The sequence below is a fragment of the Lynx canadensis genome, chromosome D2, assembly GCF_007474595.2.
Source record: "Lynx canadensis isolate LIC74 chromosome D2, mLynCan4.pri.v2, whole genome shotgun sequence".
Lineage (NCBI taxonomy): Eukaryota > Metazoa > Chordata > Mammalia > Carnivora > Felidae > Lynx > Lynx canadensis.
Window position 1 is genome coordinate 26,146,209 of NC_044313.2, and position 24,100 is coordinate 26,170,308.

The 24,100-nt window shown below is 37.1% G+C and overlaps 1 protein-coding gene across 2 annotated transcripts in view; it reads left to right on the forward strand.

Annotated features, from left to right (window-relative positions):
• NT5C2 (5'-nucleotidase, cytosolic II) overlaps positions 1-24,100 on the forward strand; it is a 101,044-nt gene that overhangs the window by 14,244 nt on the left and 62,700 nt on the right. For both annotated transcript variants that reach the window (XM_030334033.2, XM_030334034.2), the window contains exon 2: positions 12,410-12,534. In XM_030334033.2, coding sequence (XP_030189893.1) covers positions 12,434-12,534 — 101 coding nt within the window. In that variant the 5' untranslated portion in view covers positions 12,410-12,433. The remainder of the gene's footprint in view (positions 1-12,409; positions 12,535-24,100) is intronic.

Sequence of the window (24,100 nt, forward strand, 5' to 3'; positions counted from 1 at the left end):
TATGAAAATACAATTTTGTTTTGTTTTTAGCTCTTTGTTAGCAATGAAAGGGACCTGTATAATAAGTTGAATATACCAACCAGATTGAAGAGACAATATTTAAACTTTCTGGGGCGCCTGGGTGGCGCAGTCGGTTAAGCGTCCGACTTCAGCCAGGTCACGATCTCGCGGTCCGTGAGTTCGAGCCCCGCGTCGGGCTCTGGGCTGATGGCTCAGAGCCTGGAGCCTGTTTCCAGTTCTGTGTCTCCTCTCTCTCTGCCCCTCCCCCATTCGTGCTCTGTCTCTCTCTGTCCCAAAAATAAATAAACGTTGAAAAAAAAAAAATTTAAACTTTCTAAGGGGGGGTGCCTGGGTGGCTCAGTTGGTTAAGCATCTGACTTGGACTCAGGTCATGATCTCAGTTTGTGAGTTCGAGCCCCATGTCGGGCTCTGTGCTGACAGCATAGATCCTGGAGCCTGCTTCGAGTTCTGTGGCTCCCTCTCTCTCTGCCCCTCCCCTGCTCACATTCTGTCTCTCTCTCAAAAAATAAATAAACATTAAAAAAATTAAAAAACTTTCTAAGGGAATAAAATATTTTAAATATTTTGCATCACTCATACACATGTAAACCCTAAGGTACAAAACATATTAACATAGCTTATAATGCGAACCTAACATAGCTTATATATGCGAATAAGTTGATTTATTGTTTTATTTTATATATTATTCCCTCACTTTACTCAGGTCTCTGAACAAATGTCACCTCTTCATAGAGGTCTTGGAAGGTTTTTCTATCTGTAGTGTAACCATTGTCACTGTTTATTTCTTCATTTTATTTATTTGACTTCTACCATATACCACTTATGATCATCTGGCACAATATTATATATTTGATTATTATCCGACTCCACTAAAATGTAAGCTCCATGAGCCTGGGAATTTGTTGTTGTAGCTTGTCTTTTCCTTAATAGTGTATTTTTTTTTCATTTGACAAAATACAGAATCCTTTTTAAAAAAATTTTTTAGTGTTTATTTATTTTTACATACACTGATTTTTATTTTATTTTTTATGTTATTTTAATTAATTAGTTTTTTCTTTAATTTTAATTTTTTTTATAATTTACATACAAATTAGTTAGCATATAGTGCAACAACGATTTCAGGAGTAGATTCCTTAATGCCGCTTACCCATTTAGCCCATCCGCCCTCCCACAACCCCTCCAGCAACCCTGTTTGTTCTCTATATTTGAGTCTCCTATGTTTCGTCCCCTTCCCTGTTTTTATATTATTTTTCTTCCCTTCCCTTATGTTCATCTGTTTTATATCTTACATTCCTCATATGAGTGAAGTCATATGGTATTTGTCTTTGTGACTGACTAGTTTCCCTTAGCATAATACCATCTGAGTTCTATCCACATAGTTGCAAATGGCAAGATTTCATCCTATTTGATTGCCGAGTAATACTCCATTGTATAGATATACCACATCTTTATCCGTTCATCCATCAATGGACAGTTGAAGAAGCCCTGCCTTTTATTCTGAGATTACGTTTTTCCTATTTCCTACTTTTTTGGTGTTAAAATTGCCTTTCATGAAATAGTAATGATAGTAGATGGCAGTTTATTTTAATGTCCTGAATGGCATAATCCAAAGATGACCACCCTATGGGAACCCCCAAAATTGCTTTTGAAATATTACTGAGTGAAGGAATCCAGGATCTGGTAACCACTTACCATTTCAGAGGGCCATGTGACCCCAATTCCTCAGAGGTGTGGGAGGCTGCAGAAAGAGCCTCACCTCGACAGTAGTGGTAAAACATCAAACAGTAGAAGACTTAAAATGCCAGAATTTGGGCTTTGCCATTCATAAATTCATATAGAAAGAAAAGTACCATTACTACTTGATGCCCCTTACCCATTTAGCCCACCCCTCCTCCCACAACCCCTCCAGTAATCCTGTTTATTCTCCATATTTAAGAGTCTCTTATGTTTTGTCCCCCTTCCTGTTTTTATATTATTTTTGTTTCCCTCCCCTTATGTTCATCTGTTTTGTCTTTTAAAGTCCTCATATGAGTGAACTCATATATTTGTCTTTCTCTGACTAATTTCGCTTAGCATAATACACTCCAATTCCATCCACGTAGTTGCAAATGGTAAGATTTCATTCTTTTTGATTGCTGAGTAGTACCCCATTGTGTATATGTACATGTATGTACATACATACCGCATCTTTATCCGTTCATTGGTCGATGGACATTTGGGCTTCTTCCATACTTTTGTTATTGTTGATAGTGGTGCTGTAAACCTTGGGGTGCATGTGCCCCTTCGAAACAGTACACCTGTATCCCTTGGATAGATAACTAGTAGTGCAATTGCTGGGTTTTAGGGTAGTTCTATTTTTCATTTTTTGAGGAGCCTCCATATGTTTTCCAGAGTCGCTGTACCAGTTTGCATTCTCACTAGCAGTGCAAAAGAGTTCCCCTTTCTCCGCATTCTTGCCTGAGTTGTTAATGTTAGTCATCCTGACAGGTGTGAGGTGGTATCTCATTGTGGTTTTGATTTGTATTTCCCTGATGATGAGTGAGGTTGAGCATTTTTTCATGTGTCGGTCGGCCATCTGGATGTCTTCTTTGGAGAAGTGTCCATTCATGTCTTTTGCCCATTTCTTCACTGGATTATTTGGGTTTTTTGGGGTGTTGAGTTTGATAAGTTCTTTATAGATTTTGGATACTAACCCTTTATCTGATATGTCATTTGCAAATATCTTCTCCCATTCTGTTGGTTGCCTTTAATTTTGCTGATTGTTTCCTTCGCTGTGCAGAAACTTTTTATTTTGATGAGGTCCCAGTAGCTCATTTTTGCTTTTGTTTCCCTTGCCTTTGGAGACGTGTTGAGTAAGACGTTGCTGTGGCCAAGGTCAAAGAGGTTGTTGCCTGCTTTCTCCTCGAGGATTTTGATGGCTTCCTGTCTTACATTTAGGTCTTTCATCCATTTTGAGTTTATTTTTTGTGTATGGTGTAAGAAAGTGGTCCAGGTTCATTTTTCTGCTTGTCGCTGTCCAATTTTCTCAGCACCACTTGCTGTAGAGACTGTCTTTATTCCATTGGATATTCTTTCCTGCTTTGTCAAAGATTAGTTGGCCATACATTTGTGGGTCCATTTCTGGGTTCTCTATTCTGTTCCATTGATCTGAGTGTCTGTTTTTGTGCCAGACAGTGTCTTTTGAAGAGCAGAAACCATAAACTTTGATGGGATCTAATTTATCAACCTGTTTAATCAATTGTGTTTTAGGTGTGGAAACCAGGAGATTTTTACTAACTCAAGAGCTCTCAAAGATTTTCCCTTAGGGGGCCTGGGTGGCTCAGTCGGTTAAGCATCTGACTTCAGCTCATGTCATGATCTCACAGTGTGTGAGGTTGAGCCTTGCATAGGGCTCTGTGCTGACAGCTCAGAGCCTGGAGCCTGCTTCAGATTCTGTGTCTCCCTCTCTCTCTGTTCCTCCCCTGCTTGCACTCTGTCTCTGTCTCTCTCAAAAATAAACATTAACATTTTTTTAATATAAAAAATCCCCTGCTTATGCTCTGTCTCTGTCTCAAAAATAAATAAAAACATTAAAAAAAAGATTTTCCCTTATGTTTTCTTCTAAAAGTTTAATAGTTTCAGGTTTTGCATTTAGGTCTATCATTCATTATGAATTACTTTTTTTAAAAGCAAACTCTGTGCCAAAAATGGGGCTCGAAGTCATGACCCTAAGATCAAGAGTTCATGCTCTACTGACTGAGCCAGCCAAGCACCCCTTGCATTAATTTTCATATTAATTTTTATATATCCTGCCAGGCACCTGATTACACTGTTTAATTGTTTTTCTGTTACATTGATTTAAATTTTTCTTTAATTTTTTTTTTTTTTGAGAGAGAGAGTGCGCGTACGCGCACGAGCAAGTGGGGGGAGGGTCAGAGAGAGAGGGAGACACAGAATCTGAAACAGGCTCCAGGCTCTGAGCTGTCAGCCCAGAGCCCGACGTTGGGCTCAAAGTCACCAACCATGAGATGATGCGTGAGCCAAAGTCTGGTGCTTAACTGACTGAGCCACCCAGGCACCTCTCATTGACTGATTTTAGAATGATAAATGATCCCAGGGTGACTGGGTAGCTCAGTCGGTTAAATGTTTGACTTAGGCTGGGATCATGATCTCTCCCACATTGGGTTCTGATCTGGCAGTACAGAGTCTGCTTGGGTTCTCTCTGTCTCCTCTCTCTCTGACCCTACCCCACTCATGCTTTCTCTCTCTCTCAAAATAAATAAATTAAGTAAAAAAAGAAAAGAAAGATAAGTCATCCTGTGTTCTTGGACCCAACACCACTTGGTCGTGATGTATTATTTTAATATGTTGATGGATTTGATTTTTATTTCTGTGTACATATGTCAGTAATAATGTCCCCACTTTCATCTGATTCTAGTTATTTGAATCTTATCTCTTTATTTCCTAGTCACTGTAGGTAAAGGTTTGTCAATTTTGTTGGTCATTTCAAAGAACCAACTTTTGTTCTCATTGATCTTTCTGCTGGGCTTGGGTTTAGTTAATTTACCTTTTTTTTTTTTTTTGTCTCTCTCTTCTAATTCCTCAAGACATAGGTTATTGATTTGAGATTTTTTCCCCTCTTTTTTGTTTTATTTTTTTTAAGTTTATTTATTTTTATCATAAGTGGGGAAGACGCAGAGAAAGGGAGAGAGAGAATCCCAAGCAGGCTCTGAGTTGTCAGCACAGAGCCAGTTGCAGGGTTTGAACTCACAAACCATGAGATCATGTCCTAAGCTGAAATCTGGAGCCAGATGCTTAACTGACTGAGCCACCCAGGTGCCTCTTTATTTTTTATTTGAGAGAGAGAGTGAGTGTGCACGAGTGCACACACACACATTTTCCTTGTGATTTCTTCTCTGATCCATTGGTTGTTTGAAAGAGTGTTGTTTAATTTCTGTGTATTTGTGAGTCATAAGGTTTTTCATCCTGTTGCTGATTTCCAGCTTCATTCCATTGTGGTAGTAGAAGACATTTTGTATGATTGCATTTTTTGTCAGTTTTTAAACATGTATTGATACTAGCTTTGTGATTGAGCACTTGAGAAGAACGTGTACTCTGTTTAACAACAGAGTGGAGTGGCCTATACACATGTTAGGTGTAGTTAGTCTATAGTGTTGTTGTAGACCTGAATATCCTTATCAGTAGTTAAGTCTTCAACAGTTATTGTAGCACTATCTGTTTCCTCCTTCACTTTTATCAATGTTTGCTCCATGTATTTTGGAGCTCTATTGTTGGGTGCATATGTTTGTAATTGCTGTATCTTTTTGGCAAATTGACCTTTTTATCAATTATACATAGTGATTCTTTGAAGTATACTTTGTTTAATGTTAATATACCCACTCGAGCTTCTTTTTAATTGGAGTTTTTAGGCATTTTGAATGTAGTGCAATTTTTAAAAATATAGTTAAGTAAAATTCTACCACCTTGCTATTTTGTCCTGTTTGTCCTGTTTTTTTTTTTTTTTTGTTTTGTTTTGTTTTGTTTCCTTTTGTTCTTTTTAACTCTTATTTTAGGTTGATTATTTTTTTGTTTCTATTTTATGTCTTTTGTTGCCTTACTGGCCATAACTCTGTGTAATTTTGGTGATTGCTTTAGGGTGTATAGTATGCATGTTTACTTTGTCACAGTCTGCTTTCAAGTGCTACTGTACTACTTCTTGTACACTATAAGAATCTTACAATAGTATATTTTTATTTTCCCCCTACCCACCTTTGGGCCATTGATGTCCTACATTTTACTTCTAGTTATATAATAAACTTCACAATACTTTGTTACTACTGTTGCTTTAAACAGGTGTCTTTTAAACAGATTTAACATAGGAATGGGGTGCCTGGGTGGCACAGTTGGTTAAGCATCTGACTTGATTTTGGCTCAGGTCATGATCTCACAGTTTGTGAGTTTGAGCCCCACATTGGGCTCTGTGCTGATGGCGTAGAGCCTGCTTGGGATTCTGTCTCTCCTTCTCTCTGCCCCTCCTCTGCTTGTGCTTACCCTGTCTTTCTCTCTCTCTCTCTCTCTCTCTCTCAATAAATAAATAAATAAACTTAAAAAGATTTAACATAGAAAAAAATCTTTTATAATTATTCTGTGTAGATTGATTTCCATCTGGTATTATTTTCCTCTTGCCTGGACTTCTTTAAATTATTTATTTATTTATTTTTTTAGTTGGCTGGTGATGAATTCTTTCAGCTTTCATGTGTCTGAAAAAGTTTATTTCAGAGAGATATTTTTGCCAGGTATAGAATTCTAGGTTGATACTTCTTTCAATGCTTTAAAGGTATTTCTTCACTTTCCTCTGGCTTCACTGTTTCAGATGAGAAATCTTTATTCTTCTTTATGAATGTGTTTTTGGGGTGCTTGGGTGGCTCTGTTAGTTGAGCATCCAACTTCGGCTCAGGTCCTGATCTCACGGTTCATGAGTTTGAACCCCATATTGGGATTGCTGCTGTCAGTGCAGAGCTCTCTTTGGATCCTCTACCCCCCGCCCCTCCCTGCTCGCGTTCTCTTTCTCAAAAACGAATAAACATTTATTAAAAAAAAAAATAATGTGTTTATTTTCTCCCTAGCTCCTTTTTAATATTTTCTCTTTATCACTTTTTAAGGAATTTGGTTTTGATGTGCTTTGATGCAATTTTAATGTTTCTTGTGCTTGGGGTTTGCTGAGTTTTCTTGAATGTATGGATTTATGGTTTATATCAAATTTGGAAATTCTTTATCTGTTTCTTTAATTTTTTTTTTTCTCTTTTTGTCCTTTCTCTTTTCCTTTGTGGACTCCAATTACACATATGTCAAGGTGCTTGGAACTTACACAGCTCACTGGTGCTCTTAATTTTTTTTTTTTTTTTTTTTGGTCGTTTTCTCTCTTTTATTTGAATAGGTTCTATTGCTTTTTCTTCAACTTCACTAATGTTTTCTTTCATGTATAACCTGTTCATCCTATGCAGCATGATTTTTATTTATTTATTTATTTATTTTTCAATACATGAAATTTATTGTCAAATTGGTTTCCATACAACACCCAGTGCTCATCCCAAAAGGTGCCCTCCTCAATACCCATCACCCACCCTCCCCTCCCTCCTACCCCCCATCAACCCTCAGTTTGTTCTCAGTTTTTAAGAGTCTCTTATGCTTTGGCTCTCTCCCACTCTAACCTCTTTTTTTTTCCCCCTTCCGCTCCCCCATGGGTTTCTGTTAAGTTCCTCAGGATCCACATAAGAGTGAAAACATATGGTATCTGTCTTTCTCTGTCTTATTTCACTTAGTATAACTGTCCAGTTCCATCCACGTTGCTACAAAGGGCCAGATTTCATTCTTTCTCATTGCTACGTAGTACTCCATTGTGTATATACACCACAATTTCTTAACCATTCATCAGTTGATGGACATTTAGGCTCTTTCCACAATTTGGCTATTGTTGAGAGTGCTGCTGTAAACATTGGAGTACAAGTGCCCCTATGCATCAGTACTCCTGTATCCCTTGGGTAAATTCCTAGCAGTGCTATTGCTGGGTCATGGGGTAGGTCTATTTTTAATTTTTTGAGGAACCTCCACACTGTTTTCCAGAGCGGCTGCACCAGTTTGCATTCCCACCAACAGTGCAAGAGGGTTCCCGTTTCTCCACATCCTCTCCAGCATCTATAGTCTCCTGATTTGTTCATTTTGGCCACTCTGACTGGCGTGAGGTGATATCTGAGTGTGGTTTTGATTTGTATTTGCCTGGTGAGGAGCGACGTTGAGCATCTTTTCATGTGCCTGTTGGCCATCCGGATGTCTTCTTTAGAGAAGTGTCTATTCATGTTTTCTGCCCATTTCTTCACTGGGTTATTTGTTTTTTGGGTGTGGAGTTTGGTGAGCTCTTTATAGATTTTGGATACTAGCCCTTTGTCCGATATGTCATTTGCAAATATCTTTTCCCATTCTGTTGGTTGCCTTTTAGTTTTGTTGGTTGTTTCCTTTGCTGTGCAGAAGCTTTTTATCTTCATAAGGTCCCAGTAGTTCATTTTTGCTTTTAATTCCCTTGCCTTTGGGGATGTGTCAAGTAAGAAATTGCTACGACTGAGGTCAGAGAGGTCTTTTCCTGCTTTCTCCTCTAGGGTTTTGATGGTTTCCTGTCTCACATTCAGGTCCTTTATCCATTTTGAGTTTATTTTTGTGAATGGTGTGAGAAAGTGGTCTAGTTTCAATCTTCTGCATGTTGCTGTCCAGTTCTCCCAGCACCATTTGTTAAAGACACTGTCTTTTTTCCATTGGATGTTCTTTCCTGCTTTGTCAAAGATTAGTTGGCCGTAAGTTTGTGGGTCTAGTTCTGGGGTTTCTATTCTATTCCATTGGTCTATGTGTCTGTTTTTGTGCCAATACCATTGCAGCATGATTTAAAAAAAAATTTTTTTTTAAGATTTTATTTTTAAATAAACACAACCCCAAGATCAAGAGTCCCATGCTTCTCCAACTAAGCCAGCCAGCCACCCCTCCAGCATGTTTTTCATCTCAGATAATTGTCATTGTCATTTTTAAATGTTTGTACTAATTTTATCATCTGTGTCATTTATGCAATTGATGGATTTCTCTCCTCATTATGGGTCATATTGTCCTGTTTCTTTGAATGCTAATAATTTTTGATTGAATGTCAGACAGTATAAATTTTACCTTGTTGGGTGCTGGATATTTTTGTATTCTTATGAATATGTTTAAACTTTGTTTTTTTGGCATGGTTGAGGTACTTGGAAGCACTTTGGTCCTTTCAGGTCTTTTAACTTTTGCTAGGCAGGATGAAAGCAATGTTTAGTCTCGATGATTTTGCCCCACACAAACCCTTCCAACTGTACTCTACTCAGTACTGTGTTAGTGATGAGGTTTTTCATTCTGGCTACTTGGGATGGGAACTCTTCCCAACCTGCATGAGCTTCAGAGATTGTTTCCTTTTAACTCTGGTTGGTTCTTTTTCAGGCTTCAAATGGGTTTCCTCACCCATGTGTACTAATCATTATACAAATGAAGATTAGAGAGCTCACCTTCTGCACATCTCCCTAATTTAAAAAGAAAAAATGTTAAGAAGTAGCCTTTTGTGAATATTGAGATTTTTAAAAATTGGAATTTCCTTAAGACCTCAACAATTTAAAAAAACCTCAACAATAAACAAATTTTATTTCCCTTGCTTTATTGGATGGACCATAATTACAGTTGAAGTCTTGTTTTAATGCATGACTATTCTGATTTCTCTTAATTTACCATAGAATACAAATTTCATATCTGAGTGTTAAATACATGTAAGTTATATTTCTGGTCCTCTTCCCAATCTCTATTCCAGAAATCATTGATGTTCCATCATAATTCTCACTTCTAAATTGCTCCCTTTTTGGTCCACAAAATGGTCCGGATTTGTTACATGAATCTTTTTTTATTAAAAGAAAAAATCCTTATAGTATGTCTAGATTTAATTATAATAGTCTAACAAATAACTTCCTCTCAAGTTAATTTTAAACTTTAATAAGGTTTTAACTAGAGGGGCACCTGGGTGGCTCAGTCGGTTAAATATCTGACTCTTGATTTCATCTCAGGTCATGGTCTCATGGTTCGTTCATTCAAGGCCTACGTCAGGCTCTGCACTGACAGTACAGAGTCTGCTTGGGATTCTTTCTTCTCTCTCTGCACCTCCCCCTCTCTCTCTCATGCTCATGCCCTCTCTCTCTTGCTCTCTCATAATAAATAAAGAAAAAAGATTTTAACTAGAATCTTTTGTACATACCAGTACTGTTGTTCTGTAAACAGTGTTTGGAAATCATGGTTACTTTAAAAACTTACAGACCTAAATATATATTCAAAAGAATTGGAGACTGCTACATAAATATATTGTACATACCTGTTCATAGCAGCACTATTTACAGTAGCCAAAAGGTGGACATAGTCCAGACATCCATCAATTGTGATGAATTGTGATAAATACGTACAATGGAAACTTGGTACAATATGGATGAAATGAGAAATATTATGTTAAATGACAGAAGTCAGACACAATAGGTTACATGTTACATGATTCCATTTATATGAAATATCCAGAATAGATAAATCTGTCGAGACAGAACCCAGATTGGTGGTTGCCATGTTGAGGGCTAAGGGGGATGAGGGAGAAACTGCTTAAAGTGTAAGGGGTTTTACTTTGGAGTGATGGAAATATTTTGGAACTAGATAGAGGTAGAAATTGCACAATGTTATGAATATGCCATTGACTTATTTTTTATTTTTTGACTTTATTTATTTAAAAGATTTTATTTTTAAGTAATCTCTACACCCAAAGTGGTGTTTGAATTTTTTTTTTTTAATGTTTATTTATTTTTGAGACAGAGAGCATGAACAGGGGAGTGTCAGAGAGAGAGATGGAGACACAGAATCGGAAGCAGGCTCCAGGCTCTGAGCTGTCAGCACAGAGCCCAACACGGGGCTCGAACTCACGGACCCGTGAGATCATGACCTGAGCCGAAGTCGGACGCTTAACTGACTGAGCCACCCACGCTCCCCCCAAAGTGGTGTTTGAACTCACAATCCTGATATCAAGAGTCACATGCTCTTCCAATTGAGCCAGCCAGGTGCCCCTGACTTATTTACTTTAAAATGGTTTAACTTTTTTGAATTTCACCTCAATGAATTATTTAAAAAAAAAAAAAACCTACAAAATTTAAAAATTGACTTAATATCGTAAGTGACATCAAGAGTTGGGCGCTGAACTGACTGAGCCACCCAGGCACTTCTGTGGCACTCCTTTTTTTTTTTTTTTTTTCCTCTAAATATTTTATTTTGAGGGCACCTTGGTGACTCAGTCAGTGGACTGGCTCTAGATTTCAGTTCAGGTCATGATCCCAGGGTTGTGGGATTGAGCCCTGTGTCGGGCTCCACATTGAGTGTGGTGCCCTCTTGAGATTCTCTCTCTCCCTCTCCCTCAGTCCCTCTTCCCCACACACACTCTCTCTCTCTCTCTCTAAAAAAAAAAAAAAAAAAAAAAGAAAAAAAAAAAAGAAAAGATTTAATCTCTACACCCTACCTTGGGTTCAAATTTACAGCCCTGAGATCAAAAGTTGCATGTTCCAGGGTGCCTGGGTGGCTCCCAGTTCGAGAGAGTTCAAGATCCTGCATCAGGCTCTGTGTTGACAGCTCAGAGCCTGGAGCCTGCTTCTGATTTTGTGTCTCCCTCTCTGCCCGTCCCCTGCTTGTACTCACACTCTCTCTCTTTCAAAAAAATAAACATTAAAAAAATTAAAATAAAACTTGTATGTTGCACTGAGCCAGCCAGGCTCCCCATGCTCACCTTATTTTAGATGTTTATTCTAATAGGTGAAATGCTTTAGTTTTTTTTTTTTTCCTAGTCCATAGTCTTTAATACCAGCTGAAAGATAATTGTAGAAAAATTTAAAAGCATGATATAATTAGGAATCAGACATTCATTACTTGCAATTCTACCCCCATTGATTGAGCTTAGTGTGTTGATTAGAATTAAAGAGTTGCTGGGGTGCGTGAGTGGCTCAGTGGGCTGAGTGTCTGGCTCTTGATCTCAGCATAGGTCATGATCTCACAGTTTAGGTTTGAGCCCCATGTTGGGCTCCAGCCTGACAGCAAGGAGCCTACTTAGGATTCTCTTCCTCTCTCTCTGTCTCTGTCTCTGCCTTTCTGTCTCTGTCTCTCGGCCCCTCCCCTGCTCTTGCGCACACAAGAGTGTGACCACATGCACTCTCTCAAAAATAAACATTAAAAAAAAGAGAATTAAAGAGTTGCTTACTTTACATATTTTGAAACCTATATTAACTGAAAATTAATATATTTTCACAAATCTGTTGTCTAGGTCTCTTCTAGAATCTAGGATTGAATATTGGCAGTCATGCTTAATTATTTGGAATATGATCTGTCTGGATAGAAATTACCATATGAAATTATTTTTGTAAATTGACATAGTTTAGAAGGGTAAGTATAATTTTTCAGTATATTTACCATATTCGGTATATTTAAATAGATAATTATATCAGTAAATTTGCAATCTAGAGTTTTTCTGATTTTTTTTTTTAATTTTTTTTCAACATTTTTTATTTATTTTTGGGACAGAGAGAGACAGAGCATGAACGGGGGAGGGGCAGAGAGAGAGGGAGACACAGAATCGGAAACAGGCTCCAGGCTCCGAGCCATCAGCCCAGAGCCTGACGTGGGGCTCGAACTCACTGACTGCGAGATCGTGACCTGGCTGAAGTCGGACGCTTAACCGACTGCGCCACCCAGGTGCCCCGAGTTTTTCTGATTTTTAAAAAAATCAGATAACAGTAAATAGATACCAACATTAAGCTACTAAACTACTGATTTTCTTTTCTAGAATTCAGCATACAATTGAAATAAAATGTCAACCTCCTGGAGTGATCGGTTACAGAATGCAGCGGATATGCCTGCTAACATGGATAAGCATGCCCTGAAAAAGTATCGGCGAGAAGCCTATCATCGGTAAGTATTTTGTCTGTTTAATCCTCAAAACAGCTCTGTAAAGTGGGCACACATTGTCCTCATTTTACAGATGATGAAATTAATGTGTAGAGAAGTTAGGCAATTTACATAGATTATAAGGCCAGTTTATGGTTCAAACCTAGTCTAGAATCTAGATTTTTTTTTTAATTTTTTTTTTCAACGTTTATTTATTTTGGGGACAGAGAGAGACAGAGCATGAACGGGGGAGGGGCAGAGAGAGAGGGAGACACAGAATCGGAAACAGGCTCCAGGCTCTGAGCCATCAGCCCAGAGCCCGACGCGGGGCTCGAACTCACGGACCGCGAGATCGTGACCTGGCTGAAGTCGGACGCTTAACCGACTGCGCCACCCAGGCGCCCCTAGAATCTAGATTTTTAAGCGCTAGTACACCATACTGCTGCTGCTGTGTTTTAATATATCTACTAATAAAAGTCCTTAACTGAAGAAAGTCTTCAGCTGCTGGAGAATTGTACCTTAGTTAACATTTTTTAAATTTCTTTAAGAGAGAGAGAGAGGGAGAGAGAGGGAACACGCAGGAGGGAACATGCAGGAGAGGGCAAGAAAGGGAGACACAGAATCTGAAGCAGGCTCCAGGCTCCAAGCTGTCAGCACAGAGCAGGACGCGGGGCTAAAACCCATGAACCGTGAGATCATGACCTGAGCTGAACTCTGATGCTCAACTGACTGCCTGAGCCACCCAGGCGCTCTGTACCTTAGTTAATAAGAGTGAAATTCTTGGGGTGCCTGGGTGACTTAGTAACCAACTAAGAGCCTCTGAATTTGGCTCAGATCATGATCTCACGGTGAGTTTGAGCCCTGCATTGGGCTCTCTGCTTTCACTGTGGAGCCCACTTTGGATTCTCTGTCCCCCTCTCTGCCCCTTTTCTGCTTGTGTGCATGCTCTCTCTGTCTCAAAAGTAAGTAAAAACATTTAAAAATAAGAATGAAATTCTTATTTGACATTTGCTGCAAACTGATTATAGTTTTTAAATAGATTTTTTGAAATTGTGTCTCCTGGCTACTGTGTATTAGATTGAATGTGGTAATGCTGAGTATTAGCAACATTTATTATCTTAAGACTAATATTTTCTCTAAATCCTTTTAAAAATCCTTTAAAAGTTTAAAATGTAAATATTTTTATATGCCACTCTTAATGGAGTCAATTAAATGGCTGTTTCTCCCTAAACCTTCAGTAGCCAAAATACGTAGAAGTACTACGTTTAGAAATCGTTTGTTTTTAGACAGAAATTAGAAGTTTACATTTTCCATAAATTAATAGGATACAAAGTCCTGGTCCCTACTAGAACTATCTGGCTTCCCATCTTGGGTAAGCAAGGTATAAGTAGAAAGAAATGCTGGTGTACTGGTAGTGCTAAAAAGTTGTATGGGAACTCCAGGAACCGACAACAACTCATAATTACTCATTTGTTTCTAGGTTGGAGCAAAGAGGAAATATACAGGTGTTTTATACTTGTTCAGTTATTTGCTTAGTGTTTATGCTGCATACATTTGGTTATGATGTAACATGTTTGTCAGTAGAAACAGGGGCTAGAATTGTGCAATGAAGAGAGATCATCGAGTAAACATCACATGTCCTAATTGTATGTAGTATGTCATATATAGCCTGAGTGCTTCTGACTCATTTAGAATGATATTTCCTGTAAGATTGTAGATTGGCTCTGCACCCTATAGTCTTCATATAGTAGAGTACAATCTGAAATAATAGAAACAGGAGAAAAACATCTTCAAGGATTTGAATTTTTAGATCACTTAAAACATTTTTTTTCCTTTTTATTGTGGTAAAGTGTACACATCATATAGTTTACGTCTTCACTGTTTTAAGCATATGGTTCGGTGGTTTTAAGTACATTCATACTGTTGTGCAGCCATCACCAGTATCCATCCCTCTAACTTCATTTTGTAAAATTGATACTATACTTATTAAACAGTAACTCCCCTTTCCTCCTCCAGCCCCTGGCAATCACCATTATACTGTCTGTCTTTATAATTTTGATAACTCCAAGTATTCATATAAGTACAATCATACAGTATGTCTTTTCATGACAGACTTATTTCAGTTAGCGTAGTGTTATCAAGGTTTATCCAAATTGTCGTATATTGCAGATTTTCCTTTTAATGTAGAATTTGGGTTCTTGAATTTTTGCAAGTATTTGTTTTTGTTAATTAAACATTTTTAATGGAAATCATTTAAAAGGAATTTATTTTAGTTTTCTAGTTAAATAAGTTTGTAGGATATTCTATTTCTAGGGCTTTTTATTAAAGACATTTATTGGAGTTGGTAATTTATCACTGGTTGAATTAGGTAGACTCTGATGATTATTTATCATAAACTATACACTGTATGTGATGCTTTAGAATTCCCTTTTTAGAAGAAGCTAAATATTTTTAGTTAAGTAAATAAACATCTAACTTCAGGCTTTTTTCTTGCTAACATTAGTCTTAAAAATGATGGTCATGAGTCATTTTTAAGAAACTGGCCTTCAGAATGTATGACTATTGTACGTCTTTCATTTCCTTATTATGGTTATTGAGTCTTCTAGGCTGAAGATAATTATCAAGCCAAACCCTTCATTGGAATAGTTTTGCTATATGGTCAGAAGATAGGCTGAGTTGCTCAGATGTTACAGTGGCTTGAAGGAGGCAAGTTAGACAACTACCTCTTAGGTAGTTCCTTGTTTAACACTGAGAATCTGATAGTGATCAGTATAGATCACAATTTGTATCTATCAAATCCAAGAATGGAACAATTAGATTTTGCATCTTCTCTCGACGTTGACTGTGCCCAGGGTGCTGAAATCAGGTATTTGTTTCTTTCCTTTTAAATTTTGATGATTATAGTACAGAAGAATTTCTGTAAGTAAGTTGGTTCTTTATGAATACAGCTTATGAATTCAGCAGTGGTTTTATCATGTTGAACTGAGGTCTGATAAACAATTGGGCCTGTGAATTTTTGGTTAAGCAGTCTTTTGCCTTATTTTAAAAGAAATTGTAATCACTTTGTCTTTAAGTTCTTTATATTTTTCCAAAATGATTTTTTAAGTTGAAATTTAGGCCTCCAAAGCCATTCCAGTGCTTATTTAAACCTCTCTAATTTCTTCTCTACTCAGAGTTAAATTATTATATATGTTTAAGGAGTAAAAAGGTATTTGTGTACCTATATAAAATTATTTTGTAGTATTTGTAGCTTGGCACACTGGTAGAATTAGAAGTGTTTATGATTTTTTTTAACTGCAAGTTAAAAACAAGTATCAGGTTTTATACAGAGAGAGACTGCCATGTTGATAAATTTTAATTTCTTTCTCACTTAACCACTTAGTAGATATCACATGAATGTCATTCAGCTTTTTAGTTGTATCGTTGATTAAGCTGAATTAACCTGTCATTTTAGTATGTGTTTTAATAGTCAAATGGACAAGTTGATAAGATTTCAATAGCCATCTTATGAATTGAAAATCACATGGAAGAGATAGGTCCTCAGAAATGTCAAGCAGCTGTGTTCCTTAAATAATATACAGATGGCATATATCTTGTCAGAATAAGAAGAGTGAGGTCGAGTTATCAGAACTGTGTTAAACTTTTTTTGTTAGTATATCATTCTAATGCTTTGAATAGTGTTTCATATTCCTAGGGAATGGCAGATAAGGATTCAGGGGCTGGGAAGGGTTTTTTTCACCCTATTTTTTTGACTAAAATATTAGCTCTGAAGAATCCTATTCAACAATAAAAAAGAATGAACTATCAATACACACAACTTGGCTGTATCAAGAAAATTATGCTGAGTTAATAAAGCCAATCTCAAAAGTTTGCTTAGTACATGATTCCATCTCTATAACATTTGTGAAATGACAAAATTATGGAGATTAAGAACAGTAGTGTTGCGAGGGGTTAGGGATTGGGGTAAGTGAAGGGAGGTGAGCATAGCTGTAAAAAAATAACACAGGGAATTCTTATGATTGGAACTGTTTTGTGTCTTGACTTCAGTGATGATTACATGAAGCTACATACACATGAATGCATGTAAAGCTGGTGAAATCTGGATAAAGTTGGTGAATTGTATCGATATCAGTTCCCTGGTTGTGATATTGTACTGTATTTATGCAGGATCTTCTTGGTGGAAACTAGGTGAACGATATAGAGGAATCTTTCCGTGTTATTTCTTGCTACTGCATATGAATCTAGGATTATCTCAGCGTGAAAAGTTTAAAAAATTTCAGTGACCTACGTTTTTTTTGTTTTTTTTTTACATCATAGGTATTCCTGGTCTCTTCTAACTTCTCTTCGTAATGTGTGGTGATCCTACTTTATGGAATACAGATTCTCTAAACTTTATTGTTCAAAAAAAGATACTGGATCCTAAAACATTCTCAGTTTGTTTCTCTGCTTCCGTTCCCTTTATGCTTCTTCCAAAAACCTACCTAAAAGTAAAATAGAAAAGTGGTGGTGGCAGTGGCAAGGAAGAGAGAGAATAAGAGATAGCAGATCTTTGATTTAATGAAATCCATAGAAAGAAACTCCGTTTGAAGACATGTTACTCATATTTAGATAGCATATTTCACCTTCAAGGACTCTTGTGTATGACTTCTTTTATTCAAAGTAATGTTTGAGAGATAGATTCATCTATATTTTTGTGTGTATCAGTAATTTGTTCTTTTTTATTATTATGTTGCCTTCCATTGTTATCAGTATACCACAGTTTGTTCATCTATTTTCTGTTTATGGACCTTAGAGCTTTTTGGTTTTTAGCTATTAAGTATAAGGCTGCTACGGACTGAGAACATATTTGTAAATCACGCATCTGTTAAAGATTTCTTTCCAGAATATATAAAGAACTTAAAAATTCAACCCAATGAGGAAATGGGCAACAGACTGATTCTTCACTACCGAGGATATATGGATGGCATAAAAACAAAATAGCCATTAGCTCTAACAGTTTGTTTGTTTTGTGGATTTTTTAGTGATTCTGCATATAAGATCATGTCATCTGCAAATAAGGATAGATTTACTTCTTTTCCAATTTGGAGGCCTTTTTTCTTGCCTAATTTTGGCTATCATGTCCAGTACAGTGCTGTATAGGACTAGTAAGAGTAAACATCCCTTTTCTTTTGCCTCACCTTAGGAAGAAATCTTGCAATCTCTCATCATTTAGTATGATGTTAGCTGCAGGTTTATCACAGCTGTCCTTTAATCAGGTTATGAAAGTTCCTTTTTATTCCTAGTTTGAAATTCCTTTCTAGTTCTAGTTTGTTGAATGTATTTATCATGAAAGGGTGTTGGATTTTGTCACATGCTTTTTTGTGTCTATTGAAATGATCATGTGGTTTTTGTACTTTGTTGGATTTGGTTTGCTGGTATTTTATTGAGGATTTTTTTTTTTTTTTTTATCTACATAGGGATATTGTTCTATATTTTCTTTTTCCTGGCTTAGGTATTGAGATGTACTACTGGCTCAACTCTGATGGAAAAATTTGAGAAAGATTGGTGTTAATTTTTATTTGAACATTTGATAGAGTTCACCAGGGAAGCTATAAATTTTCAGCTTTGTTGGATGATTTTTTATTTTTACTTTAAACAGTATTTATTGATATTCACTTTATGAAATACATACAAGGTCATGGATATAACCGGTTTATACAACCAAAAAAGATTTTGCAAATTCTCTTTCTTAAATTGAAAAACACAAGAACTATGTCGATATTTGGATATACCAGCATCCATATTCAGCATCAGGACAATGTGCATAACTTAATGTTCACATCTCCTTCTTCTCTCATACTTCGTCTGTCACCCCTCCCCTCCAACTTGCTTAAATACAAAAGGCTTCCATCTATCTGAAGTAGCCAGGGCTACTTGTGTCTGTACACTGTTTTAGCCCAGGACTGAGGTTGCCTGTGCTGTTGGAAGATTTTTTTTTTATTACTGACTTAATTTCTTTACTTATTATTGGTTTGTTCAGATTTTCTATTTCTTCTTGAGTCAGTGCTGGTAGTTTGTGTGTTTCTAGGTATTTGTCCATTTCATCTCTTTTACCTATTATGTTGGCATACAATTGTTTATAGTATTCTCTTCTATTTGTTTTTATTTCTTTAAGGTCAGTAGTAATGTGTCTGCTTTCATTTATGACTTTAGTAATTTGATTCTTTTTTTCTTCATTCTAGCTAAATGTTGTTATATTGTTGAAACCAACCTTTGGTTTCATTTACTTTCCTCCAGTGTTTTTCTGTTTTGTTTTATTTCTGCTCTGATCTTTATCGTTTCCTTCCTTCTGCTTGTTTTTTGAGTATAATTTGCTCTTCCTTTTTGAATTTCTTAAGGTAGAAGCTTGGGTCATTGCTTTGAAATGTTTTCTCTTTTAATAAATGTGTTGTAAAGCTATAAATTTACCTCTCAGTACAGCTTTCACTACATCCCCTAAATTTTGATATGTTGTGTGTTTTTGAGTGATCTCTGAAGTATTTTCTATGTTCTCTTATGATTTCTTTTTGACACATCAGTTATTCAGGAATGTGTTGTTGAATTTCCACGTATTTGTGAATGTCCCACAAACTTTTTGCTATTGATTTGTACCTCATTCTTATATAATCTTCTATATGTACTTGACAAGAAAGCATGTTCTGCTTGTTTTGGGTGGAGTATTCTAGAGATGTCTACCTTTATTTGTCAAAATTATTTTCACTGAGTACACACATTCTTACATATATTTTTGAAATCATGAGTTTGCACTATTCTAATTCCAGTTTTTCCCAATAAGTTTCTTTCTTTCTTTTTTTTTTTTTTTTTTAATTTTAGTTTTAGTTTTAAGTAATCTCTACACCCAGCAGAGGGCTTGGGCCTGCAACCGTGAGATCAGGAGTTAGACGCTCTACTGACTGAGCCACCCAGGTGCCCCCTTGTTTACTTTGATTTCATGAAAATATCTGTTGTTCTGTAAAGAGAACCCTGAATCTTCACCACATCAACATCTTTACTCATTTGCTCATTCTAATAATACATCTAGAATAGTTTCATAATTGATTTGCTCATACCATAACAAACAAACTTTTAAAAAGTTCAGAATTTGGGGCGCCTGGGTGGCTAAGTTAAGTGTCTGACTCTTGATTTCAGCTCACAGTTTGTGAGTTTGAGCCCCACATCAGGCTCTGCACTGTCAGTGTGGAGCCTGCTTGTGACTTGCTCTGTCTCCCTCTCTCTCTACCCCTCCTGCTTGCTCTCTCTCACACTGTCTCAAAATAAATAAATAAACTTAAAAAAAATGTTTTAAATAAATAAAAAAAAATAAAAAGTTCAGAATTTGTTGCATTACTTTTGCTTTCTTACTCTACCCTGCCAGTGACTAATAGTATGTAATCAGATGCCTGTTTTTTTAAAGTTATTTGGATTAGTTCTTTTTTGCTCTTTTTCTATACACTATGGTTAGGGTAGTTGTATGCAGTGAAATTAGGTTCATTTGTTTACTTTTTACTTGTATTTTTTTTCTTCTTTCCATTCTTACTGATTTAATTGTATTATTTATCATTTAATATAATATATAACGTTACATAATACATCCTGTTTCATAACATCATATGTTATTCAATATACTAGTACTGAGCTTTTAAAGTTAAAGTTATACAAAAGGCATATCAGAAGTGTCAGTCTCATATATATTCCTCCTCAATAACTTTGGATATATTTTCTTTCTTTTTTTTTTTAATATTTATTTATTTTTGACAGAGAGAGAGACAGAGCATGAGCGGGGGAGGGGCAGAGAGAGAGGGAGACACAGAATCTGAAACAGGCTCCAGGCTCTGAGCTGTCAGCACAGAGCCCGATGCGGGGCTCGAACTCACTAACCGTGAGATCATGACCTGAGCTGAAGTCAGACACTTCAACTGACTGAGCCACCCAGACGCCCCTGGATGTATTTTCTTTATCTTGCTTGGGATTCGTTGGAATTCTTGATTCTATGCTTGTCTTTAATTGGTTTTCTAAATTCTCAGTCATTATCTTTTCATATATTGTCCCTGCTCTACTCTCTATCCTCTTCTGAACTCTGATAAACATGTTAGACTTTAGCCCTGTGTCCTCTCTTCTCTTTCTTTCTCCTGTATTTTCTATCCTTTTTTCTCTCTGTGTTACATTCTGGAAGGTTTTTCCTGACCTACCTGTCCGTTCACTAATTCTCTTTTTAGTTAGGTATGACCTGAATCTATCACATTTGAAATTCTGGTTTTTATAATTTTTGATAGTTTCATAGTTTCATTTTGGAATCTTGTATCAAGTATGCTATGTTACTTTTTATATTTTCTAGTTCTACAGTAAACATTTAAGCCTTAAAGAACCTTGGTTTAAGAATCAAAAGACCGGAAGTACATTTCTGGCTCTATTTCCAGCCACTTCCTTTCAAGGCTTTTTGTTTATTTTTATTAAAAAAATTTTAATGTTTATTTATTTTTGAGAGAGGCAGAGAGAGAGAGAGAGAATCCGAAACAGGCTTCAAGCTGTCAGCACAGAGCCTGATGCAGGGCTTGAACTCACCAACTGCAAGATCATGACCTGAGCCAAAGTCAGATGCTTAACTGACTGAGCCACCCAGGCGCCCCTCAAGGCTTTTTAAAAGAGAATTTTAGGGGCACCTGGGTGGCCCAGTTGGATGAGCATCCAACTGTTGATATTGGCTCATGTCATGATCCTGGGTTGTGGGATAGAGCCCCATGTCTGGCTCTGTACTGTGTGTGGAGCCTATTTGGGATTCTCTCTCTCTTCCCCACCCATACTTCTCCCCCAGCCCCCCCCTTTCCCTACTTGTGCTCTCACTCTCTCTCTAAAATAAAAAAAAAAAAAGAAAATTTTAATTGTTAATACATCCATTCAGAAATTAAATTATTTCGGAAGTTAAACACAATAATCCCAAATTTTAATTAATTAATTAATTTATTTATTTATTTATTTTTAAACTTTTATTTTTGAAAGAGAGAGAAAGAGAGAGTGCCAGAGAGGGAGGGGCAGAGAGAGAGGGAGACACAGAATCTGAAGCAGGCTCCAGGCTCTGAGCTGTCAACACAGAGCCTGACGCGGGCTTGAACCCACAAACCGTGAGATCATGACCTGAGCTGAAGTCGGATGCTTAACTGACTGAGCCACCCAAGTGCCCCCCAAATTTTAATCTCTTAATTATTTTTTTTAACAGTGTTTAAAATTATTTAGGTGATAGACAAGTAAATTCTTTTTTGTTTTTAATGTTTGTTTATTTTTGAGGAGAGAGAGAGCACAGGGGAGGGGCAGAGAGAGAGAGGGAGACAGAGGATCCAAGTAGGCTCTGAGCTGTCAGCTCAGAGCCCAGTGGGGGGCTCGAACTCATGAACCGTGAGATCATGACTTGAACCAAAGTCAGACACTTAACCTACTTGGCAACCCAGATGCCCCTAAGTAAATTCCTTTTTTTTTTTTTAATGTTTGTTTATTTTTGAGAGAGAGAAAGAGTGGAAGTGGGGGAGGGCAGAGAGAGAAACAGTATCCAAAGCAGGCTCCAGTCTCTGTGCTGTCAGCACAAATAAATTCTTACTGTACAATATTCAGGAGTACAGAAATGCAGAGTGGAATATGAAAGTTCCCCTTCACTTTCCCTTTCATCCTCACACCTCTTTCTCATAGGTGAACACCATTAGTAGTTTGGAGATCATCTTTGTAGTCCCTTTTCAATACATTTAGAATACATGCATATGTGTGCATTAATTTTTTTTTTTTTTAACATTTATTCATTATTGAGAGACAGAGAGAGAGAGACAGAGCACAAGCATGGGAGGGGCAGAGAGAGGGGGAGACACAGAATCTGAAGCAGGCTCCAGGCTCTGAGCTGTCAGGACAGAGCCTGACTCAGGGCTCAAACTCACAAACCGCGGGATCATGACCTGAGCCAAAGTCAGACGCTTAAACTGACTGAGCCACCCAGGTGCCCCTGCATATGTGTGCTTTAATATGAACCTAGTCATTTATAGATTCTGGCCTTTTCATTCCTGATAATACTAGTCCAGGCTCTGGTCCTCATTGTCCTGGATTACTACAGTAACCCCAATAGATCTCTTTGCCTTGTTCTCTTCAAATCCATTTTTTTTTGTTGTTGTTTTGTTTGTTTCCTAAATTCCACATATGAGTGAAGTCATACGGTATTTGTCTTTCTAAGACTTGCTTACTTTGCTTAGCATTATACTCTCTAGCTCTATACTCTCTATACACTATACTGTCTAGCTCCATGTCGTTGCATACAGCAAGATTTCAATCTTTTTTCATAGCTGAAAATCTATTTTTAAAATCAAATTATCACTCTGCTTAAAACCTTCAGTGGCATCACATCCTCTGTGCAATGGGATAAATTCTAAGCCCCTTAACATAACATTTGAGGTCCTGTAAGACTGACTCTTTTCACTTTCATTTTGAGCAGTTCCCTGCCTCAAACTTTATTCCATTAATTCTGAGTTGAGTCTAGGGTTGTTGTTTTTTTTTCTACACATCCTAATGTCTGTTAAGTTGCTTTTCATTCTTAGTTCCTCTTCTTTTGAAATGTTCTCCACTTACTCTTTTAGCCTGATTAACACATGCTAATCTAATCCTTTTATCATGGTGATTAAGAGGCTGGACCTTAGGTTAGCATTTTGCATTATTCCGTTTAATTTCTTTAGAATCGCAGTATTTAACTTCTTTTTTTTTTTTTAAACGTTTATTTATTTTTGAGACCGAGAGAGCATGAACGGGGAGGGGCAGAGAGAGAGGGAGACACAGAATCTGAAGCAGGGTGCAGGCTCTGAGCTGTCAGCACAGAGCCCGACCGACGCAGGGCTCGAACTCACGGACTGCGAGATCCTGACCTGAGCCGAAGTCAGACGCTCAACCGATTGAGCCCCCCCAGGCGCCCCCACAGTATTTAACTTCTATAGTCTTGTTTTGTCATCTGTGAAATTGGAATAATATATCTCAGAGTTATTTGAGATTAAATGAGATAATATAAAGTGCTTAGCACAATATCTGTTTAAAAAACAATAACTTGGGCATTTTGTCTTTTCAGAAAGACTCAGGCAAGACTATAGATGCATCTCTGTTGTGCATATCTCTAACACTATAGTTACACACTGCTTTTAAGCTTTGTGAGTGGGTCTCCTCCCAGTTAGACTTTGAACTCCTTAAAATCAAGGGCTGCCATGTTTATCTTTGTATTATGGGTACCAGGCACATAGAGATTCAATAATATTTCTTGACTATCCATATGAAGTTTGAAAGAGCTAATCATCTTCAAACAGTGCAGTATCATTTGCACAGGAAGCACATGTAAGTGTGTATACCCTTTGTCCAAGTGAGAATTTTTGTTTTCCCTTTCTCTGCAAGTAGTAAAGGCTTAAACTTAGTAATTACATTTATTTCCACCACACTGAGCTGTGATGCCACAAACTGAAAATCCAGGGAAGCCAGGGGAAATTGGCAGTCTTAAGGATTAGATCATTTTTCCATATTCAGTTGGTGTTCCTGTATTTATGGAATTTGGTTTGAGGATGGT